The sequence below is a fragment of the Nannospalax galili genome, unplaced genomic scaffold (genome assembly GCF_000622305.1).
Source record: "Nannospalax galili isolate Female #2095 unplaced genomic scaffold, S.galili_v1.0 scaffold1600, whole genome shotgun sequence".
In the NCBI taxonomy this organism is placed as follows: Eukaryota; Metazoa; Chordata; class Mammalia; order Rodentia; family Spalacidae; genus Nannospalax; species Nannospalax galili.
The window spans coordinates 135,316-147,533 of record NW_008346116.1 but is presented as its reverse complement, the minus strand read 5'-3'; the positions used below and the strand labels follow the sequence as shown (position 1 = coordinate 147,533).

At 42.4% G+C, this 12,218-nt stretch overlaps 2 gene segments (V, D, J or C); both read right to left on the bottom strand.

The window, feature by feature from the left end:
* Positions 1 to 1,488: 1,488 nt before the first annotated feature.
* LOC103741723 lies at positions 1,489 to 2,144 on the bottom strand. The segment is given in 2 exon segments: positions 1,489 to 1,946; positions 2,048 to 2,144. Coding segments are annotated over 2 exon segments (504 nt in total).
* Positions 2,145 to 6,479: 4,335 nt separating this feature from the next.
* The window catches only part of LOC103741722, a 20,559-nt gene continuing 14,820 nt past the window's right edge, over positions 6,480 to 12,218 (bottom strand). The window contains 1 exon segment of the V gene segment in view: positions 6,480 to 6,572. Within this exon segment, the coding sequence occupies positions 6,480 to 6,572 (93 nt within the window).

Genomic DNA, 12,218 nt, shown 5'->3' with positions numbered 1-12,218 from the left:
ATTTACAGAAATTGAAAAATCTACAAATTCATATGGAAACACCCCATGAATATTTTAGCTAAAACAATCTTGAATAATACAAGAACAGCCGGGGTCATCACCATCCTGAATTTTAAGTTAAACTGCAGAACTCTACTCAAAAAATCAACATAGTAGTGGTATAAAAACAGACACACTGATCAATGGAGTACAACTGAGGACTGGGCTATGCGTCCATGCACCTACAGCCTCCTGCTTTTTGACAAAGATGCTATTATAAAATACCTTATGGAGTTCAATTTATGCTGCCCATTTACTCCTGCGTTGCTGCCATCCACTGGAACACTGTCCACCTACCAGAGGACACAAGCTTACAGAAGACTTAACTCTCCCTCATTCAGCAGCTATGAACACCAGCAGCTCCTCAGCCAGGGGTGAGATGCCCAACTCTGCCCTCTGCCCTTGGCTTTTGTCTGGGTGAACTTGAGCAGGTCCTGTGCATTTGTCAGAACTGCTGTGAGTTCACATGTGCAACTGCCTCGTTGTGTCCAGACCTCGCTTTCCCTCTCGTTACCCACAGCATGTCCATCTCACAGTCTTTGTGCCTTCTCCTTCATGATCATCCCCAACCCCAAGGAGGAGGGGGTATAACTCAGATGTCCCATTTATGGAGGGGCAGTCTACAGGCTCTTATTCTTTGCACCTTGACCCGTTGTGGGTCTCTGTGCTAATCTCCACCAACTACAGAAAAACGCTTCTCTGGTGAGGTCTGAGAGACGCATTAACCCTGTCGCCTGTCGATGGACATCTGGGCTGATTCCCTTTCCTAGCTGTTGTGCTAGAGCAGCACTAAGAATGGATGACCACGCACCTCTTATTGTAGAATAATTTTATTAAAATATTTATGTATTATTTGACTGTTTCATACATATATGTATTAACTTCTAGTGATTCCCACCCCACCACCCTCCCTCATCTCCCTCCCTCTACTGAAGAACATGATGCCCCTCCCCCACCATGTGTTCCCTCAGTAATCTGCCAGGGAGGGTGGAGACCCGTGAGCCCCACCCGCTGTGGTGATGAAATGGTGCGACCTCCGCATCCTCCCGCTCCTCCACTCCTTCATCCCTGTGTTCCCTGAGCCTTGTGTGATGACCATAGGGACACTGAACATCTTCAGATTCACGCCTAGCTGACCATGCCTGACCTGCTGAATGTTGGAGCCTGAACCCCAAGCACTCTGCTAACCTGGGACCCCAGTGAGGGTTTCCTGAGTCTCGGGGAAAGCACAATGCAGGTTCTCTGAGCGTCCCCAGATCTGATCCTGGTGCGCACAGCAGAGTAGCTTCTGCCCTCTGTGAGGCTCCACAGTTTGTTCCAGTGAGAGAGCGTCCTGTATTTAAATGTATCACAACAGAAGCCAAAAGTTTTTGTTATTTAAAAACTTCAAAGATTGCTACATATCCTAACTATAAGCACGATTCCTGGGAAAACTGTTCTGTGATATGGTCAGGCAGCAGAGACCCAGAGCAGTGCAGCCTTTGAAGCCTTTGAGTGCTTGCTCTGGGAAGTGGAGCTCAGCGTGCACTCCGCGCCCCCTGCTGGCTCCGAGCCCCATTCAGGAAGGTTTGTGTCTGACTCACAGCAACATTTACTCACTGTGTCTCTTGTACAGAAATAGGTGGCCGTGTCCTCAATTTTCAGAATGCTCATTTGCAGGTACAGGGTGTTCTTGGCGTTGTCTCTGGAGATGGTGAATCGGCCCGTCACAGAGTCTGCGTGGTGTTGGCTGTTAGCATTGGTAATGCTTCCGATCCACTCCAGCCCCTTTCCGGGAGTCTGGCGGACCCAGTTCATGTCGTGACCACTGAAGGTGAATCCAGATGCCACACACGAGAGTTTTAGGGACCCTCCAGGCAGCACCAAGCCACCTCCAGACTCCACCAGCTTCTCCTCACACTGGACACCTGCAAACACAGAGAATTTGGGTCTGGAAACTGTCAGACACACACTGTCCCTTTCACGCATGTTCACTCACACAACCAGTATCATCTTCTTCATACATTACCTTGTAAAAGCACAACAAGGAAAAGCCAGCTCAGCCCCAGCTCCATGGTGAGTCTGCTCAGTGCTGGTCACTGAATGGGAACACAGGGAATGCAGGGCTGGGCTCCTCTGCTGAGTTGCAGGGTCAGGGCTGGGCTGGTTTTCATGAGCAGAGGGAGCCCTATTTGCATGTCCCCTTGCTGCATAACAGGATGGGGCTGGACTCCTTAAAGAAGACAGTTCTCAGAGTAGATCTGAGGGTACTGATGGCAGTCATAGAATGTGAGACAATATGTGTAACCTGCAGGTTTCTGAGCTCATCCTGTGTTATCTGCAGCCATACAGGCTGATCCCATGCTGGGTAAGAGGATAGTCAATACTTGACACTTATATGCTGGGGATCAAACTCAGGTCCTTAAAAGATGCCTGGTGTCAAACATCTTTACCAGCTGATTCATCTCACCAGCTTATTAATGTTACAATTACAATTTTTTATGTGACGGTATTGTTTACTAAATTTTGGGGGGTTGTTATAATTTATAATAATATCCAGGCTTCAAAATTCCTATTTTTTATGACAATGAACTAATTCCTAAAGCATGTAAAGCATTCAAACCACTGAGTAATAAGAATGCTAGTAACCCAGTTTTGAGCAGGTGAAAGAGCATTGCATATTTATTAGGAAAAAGATGTGAATCAGCAGAACCACAGCATAAATGTCATTATCTCCCATCATAAGAGAACTGGAAATGAAAGGGAAATGAGGTATCACCTCACACGTGGAAGAAAGTCACTCTTTTACCAAAAAGAGGGACAGAAACCAGACTCTGTCAGGATATGGAGAAAAGGGCGCCCTGCACCATGTTGATGGGAACATAGGTTAATTCAGTAATGTGGAAAATAGATTGAAGATTCCTCAAAGTTTCAGAATAGCAATACCATACACTTGGGCAATCTGTCTTCTTGGTATACAGTCATGTGGAATGAAATTTTTATTTAAGGGAGAGTTTTCACCAGCGTGATAATTTCAGCACGATTCACCATTAATGTCCATCAATGAATAAACGGATTAAAGTAAGTGTGCATAAGCAGTGCAAATATATACTTTCAAAAGAAGTCTTTCATTCCTAATCCACAAAGAGCTTTAGAAGGCAGTATGCTGTGAAATAACCCAGAAACCAGAACACAGGTGCTGTGTGATCACTTATATTCAGAATCTCAGAAATTTGACTGTTTAGACACCAAGAACACATGTGACCACCACAGTGGTGGCAAGGATGATGCTGATGCCAGAGTATGAAGTTTGTTTGCTCTGGAGGGGCACTGCACAGAGAACACAGTTCACAGGAAGGTGCTCACAGAGCAAACTGTGCAAGAGCAGATTTTCAAATTCTCAGCACAAAGAGACTACTGACTGGCATGGCTGCAATGTTTGTTAGCTTGATTTCATGTTTCCATTTTTACATAAATCATACAATCATTCTATCATATTCGACACATTTTCACAACTAGTGTACTTCACTTTAAACCTTGGTATCAGCAACACATGTACTTGACATGCTCATGAATGTATAAATACATATGAATTGTTTATAATGATCTCCCTGCTATGATGCTAAACTATTGAGTTTTAAAATGTGACTAAGCACCGTGACCACACAGCTCTAAGTGATTCCTCCCCGTTCCTTTACCTCAAAAGTTAGTCAGAGCCTGGTCTTGCAGTGATTATGCAGAAGAAATAACGTGTGTCCCCCACATCCTTGCCCCAACTCTGCACCTTCTCCACTACCAGCCCCTCTGTACATGTGAACGTCCCAGGTGAGAAATCTCACACAGATGCCCACATTACTGTGCTTCCATATCGCACCCCTGTGGGCACCTTCACCTGTGTCCACACACATGGAGCTTGCCTATGAGCAGAGGCTGTGAGAGAATACTGGGATATTAGAACATGATACTTTTATGTGTGATGGACATAGACTTAACATATACAATTTGATCATATTATAAAAATTTAGGTCTTCCTGGATATCACAGTTTCAAACAAAACTTCTGATGATGCAGGGATTCCAGTTAATTCTTCCTGAGGTGGATATAAAGCAGTGCATAGAATAGGGAGGGACTTTCGTGTTCCCTCCTGGCAAGTCCAGTGCTCCTCATTAGAATGAAAGAAGTTATAGAAGACAGACCATCACCTTTCTGTTCCCTGAAAACTTCCTGGACCACAGATCTCACGAGGAGAGTGTGGTGTTCAGGGAGTGAGTCAGGGAGTGAGCAAGTGACAGAGGCCGATGGAGAGAGACGGCAAACTCTGCCCACCATGGATGCCAGGTGACTGACAGTGTACACAGGAACAGTGTCTGCTGCCCATGTAATCTATAAATGACCGTCCAATCCACTGTGCTTAGAGGACATTGGGATACATACTTTCCTCCAGCTCTGTCTCTTTTCCACTCTTAAGAGGTTTTCTCCATTAATGAACTATCTGTTTCTCTTTGTGTCCATGTGTCCATGTCCCATTCCTTGGTCCAGGACACAAGAACCTGGAAATCCCAGCAGGTGCCCAGGAGACACTGCTATCTGCCCATAACAGTTACACCATATGACTCACCATATGTAGCAACCAAGTGAAATTCATCAAAGACTTAGATGTGAGACGTTGAAGTGGAAAATACTAGAAACCACACAGGGAGAGATCTCAAGGCACAGCATACACAAAGACCATTTCATAGGAGCACAGGAGTAGAGGCAGAAAAATGAAGGAACAGATGTGGTCACCACAAACCAGAAGACTTTCACACTGCCTAGGTAACGGTGAAGAGAAGAGACGACAGACAGGAGAGGACACATTTCCAGACTCGCCCTATGAAAGCAGATCAAGACAAAGAATATACAGGGACCTTGAAGAACTCCAGTCAGAAAAATACCTCATACTATCGAACCAGCTAAATTATTTGAAGAAGTGCTTTTCCAATGACCAACAAGAATACGGAAGCCTTCACCATCATTATCAGAAAAATGGAGCTAAAGCAGCTCAGCTTTCATCTCCCTGCAGTAACAGTGGCCTCTGTGTACGTGGACAGAAACATGTGCTGGAAGGATCTGGAGAATGAGTGCCTCATACACACGGCCAAGAAGGTGGATTAACACTGTTGTTTGAATGTGTCCCTCAGTGAAGAGATGTTATTTTCAGACAAGGAGATGTTACTTTTATTTTTTAAATATTTTATTAATTATTTTTATTTTTTATGTGTGAGTATTGCCTGCATGTATGTAAGTGCACCCATGTCATGTAGTGCCCGCGGGGGTCAGGAGGCCTCTGATCCGCTGGAACTGCAGTTACAGATGGTTGTTAGCCACTATGCGGGTGCTGGGAGTCAAACTCAAGTGCTCTGCAAGAGCAGCCAGTTCTCTTAACTGCTGAGCCATCTCTCCAGCCCCAAGGACATGCTATTTATAGACAACAAAGTCACATCTTTCCATTTTGGAATTATACATGTTAAGAATCCAGATAGGTTCAATGCTGATTTCTATAAGACTTTTAAAGAAGAATTAAAACCAACGCTCTTCAAACTTCTCCATAAATTAAATGTTAGGAACACTACCAAACTCTTTTATAAAGCAAGTATTAAAGTGGTATCAAAATATTTCCACTAAAACCTGAAATGAGACAAGTTTGTCCAATTTGTTCATTATTTTTCAATATAGTGCTTACATCTTAGCTAGAGCAAGGCGGAAAGAAACAGGAGGGCAGGAGTAAGACAAGGGCGCGGATGTTCCTATTTCCAGACAATACGATCTTGGACTTTGACAGACCCTATAGCCTCTAACAGAAATGCTTAGCACTGACAAATATTTTCAGCAAATAGCAGGATGTAAAACAGCATACAACTATCAGCATCCATCCTAGATACCATTGACGCATATGGGGGCAGTCAAATCTGGAAAACACCCCATTCACAAAAGCTACACAATGTTCCCATAAATATCCTAACCAAGGTTGGAAAAAGCCTCTGCAATGTAAATGTGTAGAATGGATGAAGTTAATTACAGAAAACCATGAAAGATGGGAAGTTTTTCCATGCTCTTAATTCAATACAATTATTATCATTGGCACATCTGTAATTTGAAAATGAACTACACCTTCAACACACCATCCACTGAAATTCCAAGAACAGCCTTCACAGAAAAAGGAAAAATTAATCCAAAAATTCCTAAGAGCAAAGGTTTCAAGATAGTCAAAGAAATCCCGCGACAACAGAACAATGTAGGGTGTAGCACAACCCTCTTTTCAAATAAACTACAGAGCCACGGGAACAGCAGCTTGGTGCCGGGACACATACAGACATGTAGACTAATAGAAAAGACACAGAAATACATTCAACTACGGAACCTACTTTTGACAAAGATGACAACTTACTCTGTAGAAGAGACAGCGTAGGGAAGGTGGATCGTCACATGGAGAGTTTGACTTCAATCTCATCTCTCAGCCTGTAGAAAATAGATGTCAAAGAGATCTGCGTTACCTTAATGTAAGACCTGAAAATCTGCAACAGCCAGAGGAAAACTTAACAAAAACATTTCAAGATATACACACAGGGAGGCCTCCGCTGAACAATTTCCAGTAACTGAAGACATAATACTAGGAATTTAAATGGTGATTGCATGAAATTTTAAAAAGCTTCTGTCCAGCAAAGGAGCCAATTAACTGAACAGAAAGGCAACCTGCAGAGTGGGAGACACGTTGTGCTGTTACACATCTGACAACAGATTAATATCTAGAATACACAAAGAACATAAAGGACTGAATACCAAAAACTGGACATTCCAGTAAGTATAGATGGGCTAATGAAAGGATCGGACTCCTGTGAAAAGATAGGAAATACCTCCTTAACCATCAGGGAAATGTAATTCACAAATATTTTTAACGTTCCATTCATCCCAGGTAGAAATCCTAACATTAATTTTAAGAAAGCAACAAAAAGCAGTTAAGATGCAGGGAAAAAGGAAACCGTGCACAGTGCTGGTTGGAATGCGAATAAATCCACCACTTCAGAAAACGATGCCTGACTAGGTCAGAAGAGAGGCTCAGATTCCCCTGGAACTTGAGTTATAGACCTTGTTCACCACCATGTGGGTGCTGGGAACCAAATCCTGGTCCTCTGCAGGAGCAACTAGTGGTCTTAACCAATGAGACATCTCTCCAGCCCCATTTACTTGTTTTTAAAGGTTGTCTATTTTCCATTGCTTATTTAGGATGAATCTCCCTTCACTTGGATAGGAACCAAGAAGTGGGCTTGCTGGATCCCAGGGGTCTTGTATTCCGAAACCTTGAGGATCCTGCAGTCTAGTTTCCATGTAGTAGTACTAACTTGTATTCCCACCAACGAGGGGAAAGGGCTCCCTTTCTCTACATCCTGACAGATTCAGGCAAAGGAATGACATTCCACCAGGTGTGAGGTGAAGTCTCACTTTTCTTTATTTTATACTTGTCTGGACAAGACCATGTCACATTAGCAGAACATCAGACAAACTTTGTTGTTAATGATTTTCTACTCTAAAATTTGAGCTCCAGGTTGGGGTGTCTAGACTCAGAATTTAGGGGGCATAGCTAGCCTAGAAGTCACTACCAAGCATCAATTTTGTTTTCAATAACTGGACCTACGTTGGCTCAAGGCACTTTTGTTTGGAAAAAATACCATTGCTATTTTTTTTTCTTTCTTACAACAATCAACACAATGCCCACCAGACGTATCTAGGGGAAAATCTGATCTGGGCCATTCCTTGGTTAGGCTCTTTTCAGATGAGTAAATCTAGGCTGTCTCAAGTTGTCTCTAAGCTAACTTGGACATAGTGCAGTCAGTCCACTTTCATATAAGATTTAGATCTTCTCTCTGGAGATATTTCATGTCTGTTACTATAAGTCAAACACTGTACCTCATGGCTAGTGAGATGATAGGCTGCAGTGGGAGACAGCTTTCGTTGTTTTACTATGTAAAGGATCAGAACTCGCTGAAGCCTGTTGGAAATAAGGAAAAATAGCTAGTTCCCATAACCGACCAGATTGCAGTTTCAACATTAACGATACAATTTGTTCTGAACAAGAGTAAAAACAGAGGAAACCAGTGTCTACATAATTCTCATCCTTGGGAATACTGTGGAAAATAGCCAAAAACCCAGAGTGCCATTCAATTGCATGTTACCAAGAGCCATGTGTCACAGGCAAGTAATGCCACCATGCAGTAAATTACAATATAAACAAAGGCTCCGTAAAGACAGAAGATTGTAGAGCTTGCCATGGGATAGAAAATGTCAACAAAGCTTGATCTTAAGAAACATAAAAGATTGAGAAGTTATGAAACATAATATATCTGTAGAATTACTACTTGTGGCCAGGTGGTGCTGGCTGGACATGGTATGAGCTCTAAACAGCATTCTACCCTGTTTCTACATGTTTGGTGCAGCTGAATCTGTGCTAGAGCATCCTGAGCACTGCCATCAGCTACTGTGTGTCGCCACAGGGAGGTTTATATCTGGGCTAACCATGAAGTCTCCTCACTATTTGGCACAGTAGTACACAGCTCTGTCCTCATTGTTCACAGAGCTTGGCTGCAGAGAACTCTGTTCTTGGATGAAACTGTGGAAATGGTGGCTTGGGTTTCAGGGAGTTTGTTGATAATAGTACATTCCTAACATGCGTGCCTCATCCACTTCAGCTCCATTCCTGAGGATGAAGAATCCAGTCCCAGCAGCTACTACTGGATGTGATGGAGAATTTTGAGAGAGTGCAGGTGTAGGAGAGTCTGTGAGGGTTTCACAGGGGCAGGTCCTGACTCTGCTGGCAGATATGACATGAAGGATACTCACCTTGTGCAGATATTGCCAGGCACAGAAGAAATACCAACTGTCACATCTTGTAGTGTCATACCCCTGCCTTCTCCAGAGACCTCAGCTTCTTCTGAGCAGAGAGCTATGATCTTCCACAGGAAAGACCAGAATTTGAATCTAGAGCCTGAATATTAATTTGCATGTGGGGTATCCTTTTCATACACCTGGGGAGCAACTGATGTCAGAATGTCCCTGGTCCTTCTGTTATCTGTGAGGAATGTCTTCTCTTGAGCTATGGTGATTTTCATTATTGATTAGAGAGAAGCTGGTTTCAGAGAGATGCTGCAAGCTGATCAAGAGCTGATGCCACATTCCTGAGCCCAGCTCTACCTTCCTCAAATCCCTTCACTGGCCACAGCCCAATCCTTCCCATGTGCTCAGGCTCTGTGTCTGGCCTCCTCAGGGCTGATCTCATCACTGAAGTTGTTTTCCTTGCCTGTACCCCCTTTTATATGATTCCTAACCTATAGGAATTTGTCATTTTGTCACTGTGTTGCTATGCAGGAGATTCATGACTTCCCTGTACTCTGACATCCTGAATTTTAAGGCACACCTGAACTAGAAACATTAGAGACTGGATAAAGTGATGTCTGTCACACCCTTCACTCCAAATAATTATTAATTCTTTGATAATTAACTAAATGTATTTACATAATATTCATGCCCTTATGCCAACTCAGTTGAAAAAATCCCCCCCTGCTCAGGGCCTCCTCCATCCCCCACCTCCCTTCTCATCCCTGAGTGGCCCAGCCACCAGCTTCCTGGGGCCAGCATCTTTTCTGCTAAAGTTCATCAGTTTCCATTGTGCCTTGACTCCCCCAGATTCATTTACCCTCCCAGCTCCCCAGCCCCAACACTCCTCCTTGCTGGGAACTGGCCCATTTCTAGTCTTGGCATCCAACACAATTCTTCCCTCTGGTCCCTGGGAGCCCTTGGGGCCTCTTCTGACCCCCACCTCCTTTTATATTCCTGGGTGGCTCAGCCCCCAGCTTCCTGGGGCCAGCTTCTTTCCTGAACCCTGGTCCCAGGCCAGCCCAGCTCCCAAATTCCTGTGGCCAGCATCTTTCATGGAGGGATCCAGACCTTAGATAAATGCCCAAGAGCATCTGATCCTCATCTGACTTGTGGGAACTCAGGTAAGGAGTGTGGGAACTCCTGAGCAGGAAGAGGAAAGCAATTTGGCCCCTCCAATATAAAATCAAAGGAGAGAACCTGAAGCCTAGACCAACCAGCTTTTCATGCTCAACAAGAAGTAAACCACAAAGGCACATAAAATTCACAAAAAGAAGCAGACCTAAACTTCAACAAAGGAAGTCTTGAGTCTCACACAAGAATCAGAAACTACAAAAGAAATCCACATGTTAAAGTCACAGTAAAAAAAAAATAACATGAAACACCCAAATAATATATCCCCACCAAGTACCAACAGTCCTGTAGAGGAGAACAATGAGAACCACCAAGAGAGAACACAGGACATGGAACTCAAAAGAACAATTACAAACATGATAAAATAATTCAGTGAATTTAAATAATACACAAAGAAAACAAAGAACTGAAAGAAGATAGGGATAAACTTCTGAATGAATTCATGAAAGAGTTAGAAATATTGAAGAATACTCAGGCTGAAAGGAAGAAGGAAGTGAAACACTCAGCCAATTAGAGGTGACAGGAGAAAGCCTCACCAACAGAATGAATGAAATGGAAAACAATATCAAGACTGGAAGGTAAAGTGGATGCATTAGATCACTCAAGTAATGATTATGAAAAATTTAAGAAAACACAAGAATGGAATATGCAGGAATTGTGTGACATCATAGAAAAAAAAACAAACTTACGAATCACAGACATACAAGCAGGAGAAGAATCTCAGGATAATGGTCTGGACTAGATCTTCAACTGGATTGTAGAAGAAAATTTCCCCAAATTAAAGAAAGACATGCCCATACAAATACAAGAAGCATACAGAACACCAAATAGACAGGATCAGAAAAGAAACTCTCCATGGAACATCATAGTAAAAACACCAAATGTACAGAACAAAGAGAGAATACTGAGAGCTGCAAAAGAAAAAAAACAAGTCACAGATAAAGGAAAACCCTTCAGAATTACAGCTGACTTTTCAGTGCAAACTATGAAAGTCAGAAGAGCCTGGACCCAAGTATTCCCAGCTCTAAATGACCACAGATGCCAAACCAGATTACTTTACCCAGCCAAAATGGCTATTATAGATGAAGGAGAAAGAAAAATATTTCATGACAAAAATAGGCTGAAAGAATTCATGTCCATAAGTAAGCCCTTCAGAGAGTCCTTGAAGTGATACAAAGAGCTGAAGAAAGGAACGACTGTACACAAGGGGTGACAGAAAGAAACTTCATGAAGGTATAACTGTGCAAATGCACAGCTACACCAAGAATGTGAACAGAAATAAAAATGACAGGATTCAATACACATCTTTCATTAATAGCCTTAAATATGAATGGACTGAACTCCCCAGTCAAAAGACACAGACTAGGTGAATGGATTAAGAAACAAAACTCATCTTTCCATTGTCTGCAAGAAACTCATCTAACCTTCAAGGACAGGCACTACCTTAAGGTGAAAGGATGGAAAAAAATATATCAAGCAAATGGTACTAAGAAAAAAGCAGGTGTTGCAAGTCTAATATCTGACAAAATAGACAACATTTACAGACTACTAGCCCAGTTGCCCAGAAGAAAGAAAGAACACCTCCAAATCAACCAAATCAGAGATGAAAGGGGAAACATCTTATAGGCACCAAAAAGATCCAGAACATTATAAGGGAATACTTTAAAAACCTATACACTAATAAATTTAAAAACCTAAAAGAAATGGACAGGTATCTAAAAGCATGGGCACCATCAAAAACTAAACCAAGAAGAGATCAACAGCTTAAACAGACCCATAGCACATAAGGAAATTGAAATTAATACCAAATCTCCCAACTAAAAAATGACCAGGACCTGATGGATTTACGGAAGGATTCTATCAGACATTTAAAGAAGATCTACATCCAATACTACTTAATTTATTTAAAAAAGATAGAAATGGAGGAAGAACATCAAAAACTAAACCAAGAAGAGATCAACAGCTTAAACAGACCCATAGCACATAAGGAAATTGAAATTAATACCAAATCTCCCAACTAAAAAATGACCAGGACCTGATGGATTTACGGAAGGATTCTATCAGACATTTAAAGAAGATCTACATCCAATACTACTTAATTTATTTAAAAAAGATAGAAATGGAGGAAGAACATCCAAATTCCTCCTATGAAGCCAGCA